The sequence below is a fragment of the Miscanthus floridulus genome, chromosome 9 (genome assembly GCF_019320115.1).
Source record: "Miscanthus floridulus cultivar M001 chromosome 9, ASM1932011v1, whole genome shotgun sequence".
Lineage (NCBI taxonomy): Eukaryota > Viridiplantae > Streptophyta > Magnoliopsida > Poales > Poaceae > Miscanthus > Miscanthus floridulus.
The window spans coordinates 100,075,285-100,094,100 of record NC_089588.1 but is presented as its reverse complement, the minus strand read 5'-3'; the positions used below and the strand labels follow the sequence as shown (position 1 = coordinate 100,094,100).

Here is an 18,816-nt window from a genome sequence, read left to right as displayed (position 1 = left end):
TATTTTGGGTTGAGTTAGGCCCAAGGCCTTTGTATGTTGTGAGCTTCGGTAGACCTAGACACGAGGGGTGCCGGCTCATGGGTATAGCAAGTTGGGCCAGATCCATTGCACACTCTAACAATCAGAGCCCATGGTCGAAAAAACAAAAAAATGTCAGGGTCACATGGTGACGGGAGATTCCGTTAATGTCTCGGAGGTCACACGGGTTGTGTGTGACATGGAGCGTTGGACTAGAGGCCTGGAGAACGTCTTGATCTAGAGATCGCATGGGGTTGTGTGATGTGAAGAGTTGGGCCCGATGTGTGACGGGGGAGATTGTTAAGTTTAGTCTCACATCGGTAATGTTGGGGGAGAACAACATATAAGGTGGGGCAGCCCTTACCTATTAGGCTAGTCTTTTGGGTTGAGTTAGGCCCAAGGCCTTGGTATGTTCTGGGCTCTGGTGGACCTGGGCCCGAGGGGCGCCGACTCATGATATAGCGAGCTAGGCCACATCTGTTGCGCACTCTAACAAGTTGTATCAGAGCTCATGGTCAAAAAAAACCTAGAAAATCTCAAGCGTCACATGGTAACGGGGGAGCCCATTAACGTCTCGGAGGTCACACAGGTTGTATGTGACATGGAGCGTTGGACTCGGGGCCTGGAGAATGTCTTTCAGAAATCGCACGGGGTTGTGTGATGTGAAGAGTTGGGCCCGATGTGTGATGGGAGAGATTGTTAGGTTTAGTCATACATCGCTAATTGATGTTGGGGGAGCACAACATATATGGCGGGGCAGCCCTTACCTATTAGGCTAGTCTTTTGGGTTGAGTTAGGCCCAAGATTTTGGTATGTTATGGGCTCCGGTGGACCTAGGCCCGAGGGGCCCCAGCTTGTGATATAGCGAGCCGGACCAGTATCCACTGAGCACTATAACAATTTATTTAATAAAATAATAATATTTATGATACCAAATAAGTATCATTAGATTCTTAATTAGTTATATGTTCATAGTATATACCTATTTGATGTCATAAATCTTTATAATTCTCTCTATAATTTTGGTCAAACTTGAGATGTTTTGAATATTGGAATGACTTATAATTTGGAACGGAGGGGGTAATTAATTTCTTTGTTGGCTAGAATCTATTTCTTTCTCTCTCTCTCTGTTGCCATTTGTACCCATTAATCCTTTTTGTAATATTACGATATACATTCATCATTCTTTGTATTCCACCTTCATAGGTATATTTGAAACCTGAGGTTAAGTTGTATGAACTCTTGTTTTGTTCTATACTTGCTTTTCAACTTTTTGACCATTTTAGTTCTTATATTTTTTGTATTCACGTGTTAAGGTGAAACTATAGTATTTATCATATCTTTTATTTTTAATTTTATTTTGTATTTTATTATATACTAACATGTTGTGTCCGTGTTCTAACAACAACACGTATGGTACGGTATACACGACGCATACACAGACCTGCATGCGCATGAGGACATCGGCGGAATGCTTGCGCTGGAAGCGGTGGTTGGAGAACTCTCGGCGCGCCTTTTCCACCTCGGCGCGCTGCTCCGGCGTGCCGAAGTCAAGGTCGAATTCCCACACGGTCCGCCCGACGAAGCCGTTTGTCGACCGCAGCAAGGGGCTACCGCCCTCCGCCACCTTCAACTTCCACATGTGACTATGCTATGCGTGCAAAGGGGGCATGCAATATAACCAAACCAAGAGAGAAATTGATGCAAGATTATTCAAGAGAGAGAGTGAGGAAACAAGAAAAATGCAAGTGAATGGATTTAGTTTAGAATCATTCCTAAAAAATTTCTGTGGCTAGTTTAGAGTCGAATTTACAATGGGTATGTAGGCTCACCTGACGTACGTACGTGATCTGAGCCAAAACAGGAAGGACGATACGCAACAAGGATGGATCACTAGGGTTTGGCGTCCACCGACGGGGAGCTATACCCATGCTATGCTAAGCATCTTATAAAGGACACTCTGATGATAACTACTGTGGAACAGGTATCTATCTATCTATATATCTGTCTGTCTGTCTGCTGTTTGTCTGTCTCTCCGTCCGTCCATCTGTCTATCCGTCTATCTATCTATCCGTCTCTCTCTCTATCTCTCTATTTGTCTATCTTCCTACCCGTCTATCCGTCTTTCTATCTCTTTCTCTCTGTCTCTATCTATCTATCTATCTGTCTGTCTGTCTGTCTCTGTCTCTACATGTCTGTCTGTTTGTCTCTCTCTCTCTCTTTGTCTGTCTATCTCTCTATCCATCTATCTGTCCCTCCCTGTCTGTCTGTCTCTGTCTATCTGTCTATCTATCTATCTATCTATCTATCTATCTATCTATCTATCTATTTGTCTGTCTGTCTACCTTTCTGTCTGTCTATGTGTACTAGAGAACAAACTTTAGAACGATGTCCCAATTTGGCATTAGCCTCGGCATTTTTTGCCCCCGGGACTAAAGGTCCCTGTCCAACGGTCGTCCGCGGGGCAGGGATCTTTAGTCCCGGCTGGTATTACCAACCGGGACTAAAGCTTTTAGTCCCGATTTGGGTGATGCCCCGGGAATAAAGATTAATCTTTAGTCCCGGTTTGGACTCCTAACTGAGACTAATAATCCCGGCCTATAATTCAGCTCATTTCTTCCTCCCCGAGCCCGAGCCATTCCATTCAAACTCACTGCCTCTGTTCTTCAGCTTGCTGTTGTTCTTGCTCTCTCCCCCTCCATTGGTGTTGCTCTTCGATTTTGGAGGTAACAAACTTAATCCTCTTATGTTTTATCAGTAGCTTATCTCATTTTGCGATGTAGATGCATGTGTAACTTTATATGTGGAACTTTATTATAATTTTATATGTAAACTTAGAAAATTGTTAGAAAATTGTAGAAAATTCGTACTAGTTGAACTTGCGGACCGTGTTCAGCTCGGCAAGCTTGTTCTCTGCCGAGCGGTAACGGACGTCAAGGAGGAGCTTTGATTCTACAAGAGAGAGCAGCAACGGTCGTGGAAGACTGTGTTCCCTTTCTCGTAGAATCGGAGCTCTTCCTTGGCAAGTACGGTGCCGTCCGGTGGAGAAATGCTCGCCGAGATGATCACGTAAGCAAGGTCAACTAGTACGGATGGTTATTTATAGAAATATGTTTTTGAGCTATAATTTGATGGATATTTGATAACTTCAGACCTACAAATGTCATCTACAAATGTTACTATCCTCGGCAACCTAAACGCCCACGAGCTCGCCGATATCGAGCAGGTCACTTAGAATTATTTTTTCCATGAAATGAAATACTTAGAAATCATGCCTTTTATTTTTTAGAATTAAATTTTCCATGAAATGAAAAACTTAGAAAATAGTTAGAAAATTGTAGAAAATCCGTACTAGTTGAACTTGCGGACCGTGTTCAGGTCGGCGAGCATGTTCTCTGCTGAGCGGTAACAGACATCAAGGAGGAGCTTTGATTCTACGAGGGAGAGCGGCAACGGTCGTGGAAGACCGTGTTCCCTTTCTCGTAGAATCGGAGCTCTTCCTTGGGCAAGTACGGTGCCGTCCGGTGGAGAAATGCTCGCTAAGTTGATCATGTAAGCAAGGTCAACTAGTACGGATGGTTATTTATTGAAACATGTTTTTAAGCTATAATTTGATGGATATTTGATAACTTCAGACCTACAAATGTCATCTACAAATGTTACTATCCTCGGCAACCTAAACGTCCACGAGCTCGCCGATATCGAGCAGGTCACTTAGAATTATTTTTTCCATGAAATGAACTACTTAGAAATCATGCCTTTTTTTTAGAATTAAATTTTCCATGAAATGAAAAACTTAGTAAATAGTTAGAAAATTATAGAAAATCCGTACTAGTTGAACTTGCGGACCGTGTTCAGCTCGGCCAACATGTTCTTTGACTCGTTGAGAAAAGAGCGGGCACTATACCAAGATATGATAGACATTATCCAAGGGTAATTTCGATCTCTCGCGCACAACTATTATTGAATAGACTTTGCCATAATTTATTAATGATCGTACATTATTGGTCGCACAGGGCTTGGAAAGAGTTTATTCGGCAACATCGCAAGGATTGCAAGGCACCACTTAATGTAGTTGAAATACCAGTAAGTTGTACTATATACACTTCCCCACGTGTTTAATTACTATATCGTACTTCAATTTACATGTGAGATGATGAGAATAATCTTCTTCTCGTACAGTGGTGTTTGCGGCAGGAACCAGGTAATAACTTGTGTGGATACTACGTTTATGAATTTATCACTGCGCACATAAGAAGAACTCCTAAAGATGTCCTCAGAGTACGTATATATCAATTTTTTATTTATTTTTAAATGAATATATATATATGTATTAATACTTTTCCTTTTATTTCAAATACAAGACTGAATGGTTGAAACGAAGGGTCATGCAAAAAGACCATCTGAAAGCAGTTCAAGAGTCAATAGCAGGATATCTTCTAGAAAAAGTGCTAAATCCCAACGGCGAGTTCTACTTTGATCCTAAGAAATAAATGATGTAAATTAAATATTTATTGATATCGTTATTTTTTAGAACAAGATTATGAAAGTGTTGTATATATACATATATATATATCTATAATATATATAGGTTCATACTTTATTCGAATATAATAATGCTCGAGATGAGAATTAGATGTAATTATATGCGTGCGCGTATTTATATTAGCAGCGTAGAATACGTACATAAAAACATATTATATATTAAACAAATACGTGTAACTGAACTGAAAACAAATTAAACAAAAAAAAGGAACCTTTAGTCCCGGTTTGGGTTACCAACCGGGACTAAAGGGTGCGGCCACGTTTGCTCGGCTGGAGGGCCTTTAGTCCTAGTTGGTAACACCAACCGGGACTAAAGGTCCCTCTTTAGTCCCGGCTCGATGACCCAGGACTGAAGGTTCCACCTTTAGTCCTGGGATCGTTGTCCCGGCGCGGTAACCAGGACTAAAGGCCGTTACCGCCCGGGACAACAAGTCCATTCTGTAGTAGTGTATCTATCTATCTTTGTGTCTATTTCTATCTATCTGTCTGTCTATCTATCTATCTGTCTATCTATCTATCTATCTATCTACCAACATTTTTTCATTTCTTTCTGTCTATCTATCTGTCTGTCTGTCTATCTATCTATCTGTTTGTCTATCTATCTATCTATCTATCTATCTATCTATTTGTTTGTTTGTCTGTCTTTCTATCTGTCTATGTGTATCTATCTATCTTTGTGTCTATTTCTATCTATCTGTATGTCTATCTGTCTATCTATCTATCTATCTACCAACCTTTTTTTCCTTTCTTTCTATTTGTCTATCTATCTATCTATCTATCTATCTATCTATCTATCTATCTATCTATCTATCTATCTATCTATCTATCTATCTATCTATCTATCTATTTATTTGTTTGTATGTCTGTCTATCTTTCTATCTATCTATGTGTATCTATCTATCTTTGTGTCTATTTCTATATATCTGTCTGTCTGTCTATCTGTCTATTTGTCTATCTATTGTCTGTTTGTCTATCTATCTATCTATCTATCTATGATCACACTCTTAGTTAGGGTGTTTTTTGTCAATTATCATGAGAATATGACTTCTACCATTAATAATGACATCTAGTATTACTTGAGATGACAAGGTGAAGTTGCCATTGTGATTATGAGTGATTGTCGAATGAGGTGAACTCCTTCTGATTGAGTTATTCTTGCTTATGACTAACTAGATAACTAACCAAATTAAGGAAAAGTAGTGGCATTGCAGCATGTCTCTTGATTGTGTATGTGTAGGTATTGGAGAAGATTAGGTGGTTGACAAAGGACAAGTAAGGAGAAGTAGAGTTTTGTGCCAATGTACCATGGGTGGTGAAGGGAAGACATAAGGCTTGGATTGAAGGACCAAGGCCAAGAGGACCATGGGTAATCCACACCAAGCACATGGGGAACAAGGGGGCACGTGGAAGGCGATGAAGACAACATTAACCAAAGTTAGGGTGGGATCAAGACCAATTCAAGAAGCTGGCCGATGAGGACTTGGTGATCATTAGTCCGAGGATGAAGTGGACACATGTTGACACTGTGCATGAAGTTAATTTTATCCGAGTCAAATTGGGGGTCCATAAACCCTAGTTATAGACCTGGAGATATTCTCCTCTAGCATTGTGATATTAGCCTACATTGTGTGTGCCATTCGCTGGAAAGGAAGAAAATTGAAGTAGCGTTCCGACACGGCTAATAGAATACCACCAACTAATCACAAAACTCACAATGCAAAACCGCGACTCTATGAAATCCTGCTTTATACATTATAGATATGATGGCTTAAAGCTATAATTCTAACATTTACTAAGAAGCTCAAGTTAAACACAAAATTCTGAATGCTGCTAGCTTTAGTCTAGCCATGTTGTTTGTCACGTGGTCATATCATTGTAGTTGTGCTCCTAATTTTAGATAATCCGCCATAATTTTGTGCACATTCTTTGTGGCTGTCATTTAAATATGTAAGGAAACTGGAAAATTTCAATCAAATGCACCTGTAGCTCAGAGGATAGAGCGTCTGTTTCCCAAGGATAAGGCCATAGGTTCGTCCCCTACTTGGTGTGTTAGTCTATATTTTTTTCTTTTAGCTAAAAGTTTACATTTCCCATGTTTTTCTCCAGCGAGATGAAAACCTTTGAACCTACGAAGAAAAACACTTGTTTTTTTACATTTGATTTTTTATCATTTTAAAATTGTCCCTGTTTTTCTTTCCAGGGAGACATTTCCCTTGTTTCTCTGGGGAGATGAAGACCCTTGAACCCATGAAAAAACACTTGTTTTTACATTTGAATTGTGCATTGCTCTTGAAACCTTCAATTTTTATTACATCGTCAAATTCGTGCAAAAGAGAAGTTAGTAGGATGTCAATATAGGTGTATTAGGTCTGGTGAAGAGACAAACACCAAGTTGGATATCCTATTTTGTCTCAATGTCTGGTTAGAGGACATCTGAAATGGAGTCATCTCTGAAGGGGAATATCCTCCCTAGATGCGAGACATCAAAATTTGGGGGATAAGCTCATGTGTAACAACCCAAAATTTGCCACTTTTGAAAATAGAGTTAAAATGATTTATTTTTCAATTTTTGAGCACATGAAAACATAGGAAAATAAAATTTTCATTAATTTAAAATTTATCATAAGGTAGAAATGTGTTTGTTGCATTCATGCCGGTCGCACCTCGTGTTTCTATGTGCAAAATGTGTGTTTTTATACGTTTAGGAGACAAATATCTATCTTTAGGAATTTTCCAGCTTCTTTCTGGAATTTAATTCCTACCTCCTTCACCTTAATCTTTATGTTCCATGTTCCCAACAATCTTTTTATGAGCTCCAAATACTTTATTTGGGTTCATCATGTTCCAAAGTGTCTCTGAGAATTTTCTCCAAATTTTCGGAGGTCTCGGAGTATTTTTCGTGGCTTAAATATTAATTCTGGACTTTTCTAGAATTATTTTATCCATGAAATTAATTAATTCTGAAAATAATAAATCTCTCATTTGTCCCAACGCTCAAAGCCCATGTGCAATAATCCTAGTAAATCCTAAAGGCCCATGCATTTATTTACTAATGGGCTTTAATGATTATTTAGGCCCATTAGTTAATGTGGAGGGTGTAACATCAATTAGTACCATATTGCTAGTTGATGTAGATGTGGGGAGTTTTTCTCCCTATATATATCTACCAACCCCTTGGGCAAAGCACACCAAAACTACCGTATGGGGAGCCCCTAGTTTGAGAAATCCCTCGTGTAGTAAATTATATTTTCCCTCCTTCCCTCGCCGTCGTCGTCGCCGTCGCCACCGCCGTTCGCCACACCGTTGCCGAGGTGATGAATCTGTCGACATTTCCCTTCCTTCCTCTTTTTGCCCTGTAGCTCACACAACGCACGATATTGCTGAGCTCTTGTAGAAAGCCGTCGTCACCGTTTTAGTTGGATGAGCCTGCGAGCGGTCAGTGTCGATGTTTTACCACCGGCAACCCATCACGGGGTACCCGGGACGGTGATTTGTTCGGAGGGGTATCGGCGTTTGCAGGAACTCGATGGTAAACGCAGGGAGACAACGATTTATACTGGTTCGGCACGCCGGAAAGTCACGGCGCCCTACGTCTAGTGTGGGGTGGATAGATATCGCGCCCTACGCTCTCTTGTCCTCTTAATCTCTATCGAGATCAAGAGGTACGGTTGTGTTTGTGTTCCGGTATTGTCTGTCGATCTAGGGACCCCTGCCCTCCTTTATATAGTCCAGGAGAGGCGGGAGTCCTAGTCGGTTACAAAGTAGAGATCCTAGTAGGATTACATGTAACTAGTCCTAGTAGGATTACATGTAGAGAATTCTATTTGGACTAGGTTTTCTTCTCTCTTCTCCGTGGGGAACCTTATGGGTCCCGCATCGACAGTCAGCTGCTGCGATGTTGGTCTAGCTCCAAGAAAACACCGCTGCCAGCGAACCTGCCCATCGACCAGCGCTTGTGAGCCTCTACAAATGCTCCTTGTTTCTTTGGTTCATGTCCCGATGTCGTTTTAGCCGTTGTTGCTGCTCGTGCGTCATCTAGTTTGGCCATAACCGTGGATAGTACTGCAAGTTCTGTAAAGCATGCTACCGCTCTGCTGCATTGCCGCGCACCGCTATTTTTTGCTACCTGGGCACCGTCGCTTGCTCTCTGTCCCAGTCAGTTTGAGCGAGCTCACCTGCCCTTGCTCCTGCTGCGGCCGAGAGACCTACCATCCACCATGTCCACATGTGTATGCCTACGTACATCACGCAAGGCATGGAGGCTTACATGCATATGAGCAATTAACGTCATCCGTGCATGCATGCGTTGCGTTGTTCCAATCTGCTAGTTAGCTTGATGATGTCATATGAGGTCATGCATGAGTTTTGTGACCGTTTTTCTTTAAGAAAATAAACCTTGAAATACAATAGAAATACACATCATCCTGAGCCGTCCATTTTTAGATCAATGGCCTAGATTAAAACATACCCTTTCGTTGTTCTTTTTGCTAAAGAGCCCCTGTATTTTCAGCAAATAAACCCGCGGTCCAAAGCGCAATCACAGGTTACGTTTTCTTCTTTGGAAAGCGTAGTTTTGTCGGATGAGATTCAAAATACGTTTTCGCTTATTTACAGATTTGCCACTGATTTTGTTTTAGCCATAACTTCTCCGTTTTGACTCCGATTTGACCTGTTCAACTTGCGTTAGGTTCGTAATTTCATAATCTACATGTTAATACTACTGTTAAGTATGTTTTCAACTTTTAAAATTCGTGATTAGATTTAATCTATTATTTTAATAAAGGAAATCTTGTTTATTTCATATCTTCTACGTTTCAACTCCGTTTTGAGCCATTCAAGTTGCGTTAGATTCATAGCAACGAGATCTACGCGTTAGTAACAGTGTTTATTATGTTACTATTTCTTAAATTTCATGGTTTAAATCATATCTTGCTTAATAATCATGCAACTGGATTTTATAAATAAAATATGATTTGTTTTACTTTAGTTTTATAATTCAAATCTAAATTTGATTTAATTCAATTCATATAAGCTTTTATATAGTTAAAATAAATGGAGCCTATAGTTTTCTTTTCCACGTATTAAGCAGATCTATCGGTAGATGTATCATTTTCACCGTAGCTCCGATTAGAGTGCTTTTCGTGTCTGTGTGTTCGTAGCGAGACGTAGATTCGTTTTACAAACTTTTCATCTTGATTTTATGTTTGGTGTACTATTCTAATTTAGATCTATTATTTGCTTCGTGTATGATTGTATAGATGCTTGTGTGGTGCTTTATGATTTCGTCCAGTCGGTGAGATATACGTGGTGATCAAGAAAAAAAAGAAGAACAACATTGAAGATTAAAGCTTACCGAATGATCGGTGTTTAAGGCAAGTATAGCATGGGATCATCCTTGTTGTCCTATACACCTTTAATCATTTAATTCATACTGCATGTGTCTACCTTGACTAACACTAAGGATATCCTAGTCTTTTGTACTTGTGCCTTGTTACCTTTGGGGTATTGCATTGGTAGTATGATGCTAGTGCTCAACTAAAGCCATGATCTTGTAACTTGACTAATGATATATGTAATAAACATTAAAAGATGCTTTTTAGCAACATGGAACAAGGGGGCTAGAGCATTGGGCTGTTTATGGTGCTCTACATTCCTCTCCCTAAGGACTTATCTATAAGTGATCATCCGGGACTTACAGTACAACTGTGAGGGCTATATGGCTCTAGCTTTAGCTCAGTATGAGGACCTTTTCTAGCTTGTTAGTGTTTACCTTTATGGCGCAAGAGGGGGGTGTTCTGGGTTGGATATAGTGTGGCCTCTGTCCGTCAGTGTATAGGCTGCGCATCATTGTGCTTGTTGGAAGGGGAGCCCTACATTCGTAGGCCACAGAAACCTAGCTATGGTAGTGTTAATAGATTAGATCTCATTAACTAATGAGTTTATTCAAGATTGAAACATATATTTGGATGCATACTATGTTTGATTGGAATAGAGATAAAACAACCGATCTAGCAGAATTAAGCCATCAATTATAAGATTTGAAGCGTGACCAGATCAGAGGACGACCAATTAAGATGGTATGATGCCGATCTATCTCTATCTCAGTCAGGTGATTTTGTTATAATTAATAAAACATTAATTATAACAAGATCAATAACTAGTGAATCAACCAAAAACAGCAAGGAAAATCTTACTAATCTTAGCAGATTCGATAACTGGTGGTATTGTATTAAACAACAAGTTATTTAACATAGGATCGATAATTTGGATCTAATTATGATTCGTAAGAGATCAATCAGCTGATGTAGCCTTACAAACTACAATACAGATCGATAACTAACTTATATTATGACTCATAAAAGATCAATCAGCTGATGCAGCTTTACAAGCATAATACAAGTCATGACGGTACTCACAAGCAAGCTGGAGGTCGATCAGTCGATGTAGCCCTGTTTGCTGAAGAACTCATCGAGATCTCTAGTACTCCTACTCCTAATGCGATGGCGAAAGCCGAAAAGATTGTGTTGACTCAGTGTTCTTTTTTCTTACATTAACCAGGGTCTAATATTTATACCCGGAACCTAAACATGAATCCTACTCAAATACGACTCATTATAATTCTTGGAATAAAAGAAAACTTCCTAACTTAATAATAAGTTGGACCCTAATTTTTGTTATTTGTAGAGTCTGACAGATCTTCCTGGCACCATCCAAGTGTAGCCCATTGACGCCGTCTGCTAACGTCATCTATAAAATAGTCGATTCTGACATCGCATCTAAATCAACTGATACCGATTCACATCTAATCGATTCCTTGATAAAACAATCCTAGAAGCTTCGAGTTCCCGCGTCCTTCTTCCTAAATTTTGGTGTAAACACATGCCCCCTAATTTTGGGATAAAAATAATTTTATTCTAAAATTTCTATTTATCTGCTCACCGTGTTGCGACTGCTCATTTCGAAATATACGCATGACTCTTGATTTCTCGGGCCGAATTCCATATAATACCCCAACAGTATCATTTCCAACTGGCTTGGCCTGCTTACTTTCCCCTTTTCTCTCGAACAGTTAAAACCGTCACCACCAAAGCCTTAACCCTAGCCGATCTTCTGCTTTGCCAAACTGCTATTTCAAGCCACCTTTCTACAACCTTTCTCAGATTCAAACCTATTGCAGCCGCAATGGCGACCAGCAATCACGTTCCTGAGGTATGCCTTCAGATTTATGTATTTTAAGTATTAGCCTCTACTCTGTATTTTCCTTTTTTCTTAAATTCATCTCAACTAGTTTCTAGGAAATGAGGAACGAAATTTTGATTTCATCAACTGCTGTTCCTAATGCCTATTATCTTGGACCCATGGGCGACCCCGATCCATCTGATTTTATCAATCAAGAAACCAACCGAATCCCCTACAAACAATCTATAGTAAATTTATCTTCTTGGAACACCAAAACTTCCTTTAGAAACTGGCCCAAAATACCTAAGGGATGGAGGGATTGATTCCGAAGGGTATCAGAGAAAAAGGGTGAAGATTAGGAAATTTATAACTTTAATCAATGCCTAACACTCTCACTGACTAGAATGGAGAGGACTGACTCACTTCTGATTTCTGCATCTTACTTTTGGTCCAACACTTTGAATGCTTTCGTTTTATATTACGGTCCAATGACCATTACTTTGTCCGACATCTACATGTTAACCAGCCTTAGAATAACAGGGTCAATGCAACCTTATGATTTCTTAAGTGCTAGATCTAAGAAATTAGCCAAAATATAAGACCGTACAGGATGGGCAAGTTACATTTTGAATCATACTGGGGATGGATCGACCGTTGATGATAGAGAACATGTAGCTTTCTTGAATATGTAGCTGGAAAAATTCATCTTTTGTGGGTCATCCTGTGGTCCAACCTATAATCATAAATACTTGGCAGAGCGTTTAGCAACCAGTAATGAAATCCCCCTTGGAAAATATCTGCTGGGATCTGCTTATCATCTGATGCACCAAGTAGCTACCTAATTGCTGAAAAATGAACCAGTGCATACCATCAGTGGCCCTTGGTGGTTAATACAATTGTGGCTGAATATGTACATGCATAAGATTGTAAGACTCAATCTCAGGAATCTGAGCTTCCCTTATTCCAACTTTGCTGAAGATTATAAAGAAAAAGAAGAAAGAACTCGACAATGTATGAATTATGGTGAAGCTGCATCTGCCATAACAATTGTTGTTGATGTAGGGCACCTTTTCAAGAAATTGTTCAAAAGATTTGATGCAAACATCTTGACTTGGCTGCCTTATGATGAGGATGAAGACAATGAACTAGTTCTGCCAGTCAAATTTCGGTTTGAATCAGGTTGCTCAGATGAAACAGTTGCTACAATTTTTAGTTGTATTATCAAACCCTGTGTACTGCCAATCGAATTTTGCCATGGCAGTGGCAAAATGGCTACTGGTTCTTTTCTCCCAGATAATCTTCCAACTTATGAATTCTATAATCCTTCTTTTGTGGCCCATCAATTCGGCCTTGGTCAACTACCTCCTCGGCTATTCTTTAGGAACACTCTGAGGCCAAGAGAAGGTATCAGTGAGATGATGGAAGCCTCTAGAGTTTTTCAACTGGGATCAGACCTTCCTTCTCTTTGCTTGTATGAATGAACAAGAGCTACCTTCTCCTCAAATTTATTGCAGATGTAGTCCCCGCGTGTGCAGCGGTCCCCAACTGCATGCACATTAGCAGGCATGAGAATGGCATCAGCAGGCACAAGATGGGCATCAGCATGCATAAGGTGCACAACTGCATGCGTAGGCGCATTAGCATGCAGGGGTGGGTTTGTAGGGGCAACAGTTGCATGTGAGACGTGGAGGCATAGAGTTGTATGCGGGCAACAGTAGCAGGGGCAGGCGGGGGCGGACTTTTCTTGGAAAAGGCCCCTGGCGGGACGGGCGTGGCAGGCGAGGCAGGCACGGCCGTTCGGATGTGTCCTCGCGCCAGACACGGCCGCTAGTCGTTCCAAAAAAGATTAAGGACGTGTGCAAAATAGTTTATTCATCAAGATGTCTTGTGCATGCAAGATTTTCGTTTGCATTTGGAAAATGGCTATATGCTATTGTCGTTCGACCGAGCCCCTTGAGAATACATGCAGCTCAAGTCGTGTAAAGTTTGTTTTCCACAAGGGGCGGCAAAAACTTTACAGCTATTTTTGTTAGAAGAACAAATAAAACAAGTGTCGACCAAGTTTTTTTTAGTAAAACCGGCCAAAAGATCACACAACTATCCACAACTTTGGTCTACGACTACGACCGACCAACTACCAACTCCATATAACTCTTAGCTCACTAAGCCAAGTAACCAACTCGATCGAAACCACGACCCAACTCATCAACTCACCAATTTTTAAAACCAGGACAAACGGGAGAAAAGACAACTGAACAACATCAACTGCAAACCAACTTTACCCAGAAGACAAAGAGCCGATATCTTTACACGGTCTATTGCACTGCATTATTGGACAGAGACACCTTGCAAGTTTGACCTCTCTTCTTCCTATTTGGTTGCCCCTGTTCCACCAAGTCGTCTAAAGTCATTTATATCAAAATTTGACGGCTACATTTTGTTACAATATATCTAAAAAATTAGTTAATGTATATACTTTTATTAAAAATTGTTAATATACTCGCGACACTTTCATACGTTTAAAATCAACACGCACAAAGAGTAACTTAACCTTTCAAAAAAACAAAGAGTAACTTACAGTCAACTGACCGCTTTGTGATTGCACTATGCTATGTCAAAAAAGGACAAAGGAGACAGCTTTATTAGTGAAGCAGAATTAAAACGAGATTCTAATGTGGTTTTCTTGGAACACTAAGACGATCAGTGTCGCACATTACTGCGAAAGGATCTGCTCCTTCAAATATATGTCAAGTGACTTTCTCATTTTCTGAAGTTAACCATTGCAAACTTAATTAAAAATATTAAGTGTCAACTTTGCATACTTTTTTTAAAAAAGTTTCAACGAGAACGAAAAGTTTCACCTGATATATTAACCACTGATGCTGATGTGGTCGGTAGTGGAGGGCAAAAGCCCAACAGGACTTTGCATACTTGAAAACGGTAGTACTACAATTTCGATCTTCATGGCAGGTGTTATAACAAAATTTGTTTTTTTTATAAGGTCTAGGGGTAGGGGGGGACTTTTTAATCCCCACCTGATTTTATTTCGTTATCTGTGGATTGGCATTCCAATACAAAGTCTTGTAGAGAAGATTTTACACCACGGGGAGGATGATGAGAGGATCTCTATTACATCAATGTTGAGGCTATTTGCTCAAATAGCCTACACCCTATCAGGAACCGTTTTTTCCTTTCTTGGCATTCTTGCTCGCCACAGGCTGCTTCTGCCTTGCATGAGAGAAACAACTGCCGTAGTGAGAGGGCTTCATTTCGAAAGACAACCACGTTCCTACGCTTCCACAGTTTGCCAGCAGCACAATGCGATGAAGGAGCTTTGTTGTTCACGGGGAACTGGAGACTGACGGCAGGCAGTGCAAATCCTGAATATGCAGTCCCTGAGGAAACTGCAGACCAACTGCGATTAGACACTCGAAGATGAGGTGTTCTGGAGTTTCCACTGCCGCAGACCACACATCCAGGTGTATCAACTATTCTTTACAATAAAGATTGGATCCGCATTGAAGTCTGCCTTTGATATATAACAAAATTTGTGGTTAATTATGCTTTGGAGAAACTGTGGACGTTCAAAATGGCTTCTTTATGGCTGGACGTAGATGGGGAAAAAATGTACCATACACCAACATTTTGAGAATGGTAATGCAAATCATCGGTCGCTCCCGTAGGCCCACCGCCTCGTTGGTTACGATTTTACCCCGCCGCTCGCTCTGCAGCGAGTTTATTAAAGACACAATCAACCATCCTTATCCCTTCCGCTTCCTCCTCCCCTCTCGCCGCGCCTTTCAGCTGCCCCATCCTGGACGCAGACGTGCACTCCCCACGCTGCTGCCGCTCACTCGTCACGCACGCCTCTCACCCCCTCAAGTCGCGTGCGCCGCCCGCTCCCTCCTGTCGCGCGCGCTGGTGCTTGTGGTGGTCACTCCGCCCATCACGCACGCTACCTGTCCGGCCGACCCAAGCCCAGTGCTGGTGGCAGTAGTTGTAGTGGTGCTCGCGCGCGCCGCTGGTGCTGGACGCTAGTGGTGCTTGTGCACCGCCACTCGCGGCCGGCTCCCACCTCGATGGCCGGAATTGACCGGCACAGGCGCTCCCCTGAAAGGTCCTAATGGCTAGAGGGGGGTGAATAGCCTATTAAAAAATTCTACAACAACACTAAGACAAGTGATTAGTATGCAAGATGGCGAAGAGAATATTACGCTAGCACTACACTTGTGTTACAAGCCACCAACCCAATTCTAATCTCTATGATCTCTAGTATACAAACAAGGGCTAAGTCACTAATTTACACCTAGGTGAACAAGCTAGCAAGAGAGCTACAACTAAAGAGCTATACTAACTAGCTACAACTACCACAAGCACTACACAAGGTTAAGGCACAATGTAATACAAGAGAGTGGTAAAGAGGTATACCACCGTGACAAGTGATCAAACAATGAATACCAAGGAGACAAATGATGACACAATCAATTTTTCCTCAGAGGTTCACTTGCTTGCCGGCAAACTAGTCTCCATTGTGGCGATTCACTTACTTGGAGGTTCACACGCTAATAGGCATCACACGCCTAACCCGCAACCGGATGTCGCACAACCAACAAAAGATGAGGATCCACAAGCCACGTACAATCCACTAGAGTTGCCTTTGGCGCTCCACCAGGGAAGGCACAAGAACCCCTCACAATCATGATGATCAGAGCCAGAGACAATCACCTTCCTCCACTCGACGATCCACCAATCACCAGGCCATCTAGGTGTCGGCAAACACCAAGAGTAACAAGATCTCCACCAGCCCAAATCACCCAACTAGTGCCACAAGATGCTAGACCACTAAACAATGCACCAGAGGCTCCCTAATCTCACTCAAGATGATCAAATCAAGTGTTCAAGTGAGTGGAGTGGTGTGCTCAGCTCTCAAAGGGTGTATGCAGCTGTTAGAAGTGCCAAGAGAGTGACCAAGACCAGCCACAAGCTCTATTTATAAGCTCACAAGCAAATAGAGCCATTACCCCTTGGAGCTGCTTTCTGCGAGGGCACCAGACAGTCCGGTGTGGCACTGGACAGGGGGTGGCGGTGCGCCTCCAACGGTCACTCAATGGCTAGCAAACTAGCCGTTGGGGCACCGGACAGGTGGCAGTGTCACCGGACAGGGGGTGATGGTGCCACCCTAGAAGAGCCCCCCAAAACCATAGCCTCTGGAAAAATAGGGCGATGCTCCGCCGCACCCGTGGCGGTGACCAGGGCGGTGCCCCCTCAGCCCTTTCTCTAGCTAACCCCAGCCTCGGTTAAAAAGCAGCGGCGGCACCGAACAACCACTGACGGTGCACCGTCACACACATGGCGGTGCACACCGCCGTGTCCGGTGACCACCCTAGGGGCGACAGTGCATCGGACTAGGGGTGGCGGTGCCACCCAGGCCCCCAAAGCCTTCCCCAAGTTGCAAATTTTGTCGCATTTCGATCCATGGCAACTTGAGCTACTTCCCGCAAACGATGCTAACTCTCAAAGTGTTTTCTCAAAACATGTTAGAGTCAAGTTAGCATTTCTCGAAACATTTTCATAAGATATTTTTGCTTGCTTTCTGATTGCGCACTAGGCCTAAATGCAATGCATGCTTTCCAACACCTAGTGGCACTAGATGATCAAGTTGTCTGATAAGAGCTCCCCTCTTAATAGTATGACCATCTATCCTAAATGTGATCACACTCTCTATAGTATCTTGATCACCAAAAATAAAATGGCCCTATGGATATCACCTTTGCCTTAAGCCCATTTTGTTTCTCTTTCTTCTTTTCCAAATTCCGGAGCTTGATCATCACATGTGTTCACACCATCACCATGATCCTTATGTTACATGGCTATCTCCATCCATGAGTGTCACCCAGCTCCTTCACTTGGGTTGAACCAACATATCTCACATCCACACTTAGAGCATAGGGTTAGTCCAAATAGGTTTCATCAATTAGCCAAAACCAAACTAGGACTTTCAATCTCTCCCTTTTTGGTAATTGATGACAACCTCTACAAAGATATGAAATAAATTCAAATTTGAATCCATGTTGCTTGCCCAAGCATTTTTACCATGTGTAAAGGATTTGGACAAGTTTCATGAACCCCTTTGGTAGCATTTGCTACCCCTACATATGTGCTAAGAGTTTGGATTGAAAGCTTGCACATATGCATAGATTTGAGTTGTGGGAGAGTAATGTCAACCAAATGATGCTAAGGTATAAGAGATGGACCTTTGAAGCGTGATACCAATTGGAGTGCACCAAATATACCATCCTTAGCACCGTTTCTAGTTAGATACCACTTGAAATTACTTGCAAAACACAAACACTAGATACCTCGTGAGATCAACATTATAAGCAAGGCTCTAGCACCATTTGTAAAAGCAAATAAAGCAAGTAAGCAAGGCATATCTAACTATCACCTATGCATGCTAGTTTTTTATTTCATCAATCAAACCTACACCTGGCATACACCACACAAGTATGAAATTTTAATTTAAAACTTGTGCCATGCAAGAAAACATATGAAATGCACATTCAAATGCATCAATCAAGTTTATGAGCTTGCTCCTCCTACTTGTGTGCTCAAATTTTAATTGATCCCCTTACTTTCGTATTTCTCCCCCTTTGTCATCTTTTCACTATCTTTGTGCATTACTTCTCCCCCTTTGTCATCAATAACCACAAAGGTTCAATTTTAGATAGGTTAAGATTATCAATGTCAATCAATGGGGTGAGGATCATTTTTCCAAATTTGGTCCAATCTAAAACACTTGCTAAAGATATTTAACTCGGTTTGATCCAAGGACAAACTTCTTCACACCTCATTTCAAGGGTTATCTTGTACCATGTTGAGTTAAACACTTATAGCTCATTTTCTAGATCAAACACTAGGTTCACAAGCTCACAAATATGTCATATGCTACCACTAGATCAAGTTAAGCATAGAAGCAATAGTGGTACCATACAAACATCAAATTCATTTGATTTTCATGAATGAACCTATAAAATGTGAGAAATAATTAGATGCATTAAACATGTCCTTAGCAAA

At 41.3% G+C, this 18,816-nt stretch overlaps 2 protein-coding genes across 2 annotated transcripts in view; one reads left to right on the top strand and one right to left on the bottom strand.

Moving 5' to 3' along the window:
• Positions 1–1,660, bottom strand: part of LOC136480399 (cycloartenol synthase-like) — a 43,511-nt gene extending 41,851 nt beyond the window's left edge. Inside the window, exon 1 of the mRNA XM_066477953.1 lies at positions 1,463–1,660. Coding sequence (XP_066334050.1) covers positions 1,463–1,660 — 198 coding nt within the window. The remainder of the gene's footprint in view (positions 1–1,462) is intronic.
• A 10,085-nt stretch (positions 1,661–11,745) lies between these two features.
• The window catches only part of LOC136480398 (cycloartenol synthase-like), a 12,822-nt gene continuing 5,751 nt past the window's right edge, over positions 11,746–18,816 (top strand). Inside the window, exon 1 of the mRNA XM_066477952.1 lies at positions 11,746–11,772. Coding sequence (XP_066334049.1) covers positions 11,746–11,772 — 27 coding nt within the window. The remainder of the gene's footprint in view (positions 11,773–18,816) is intronic.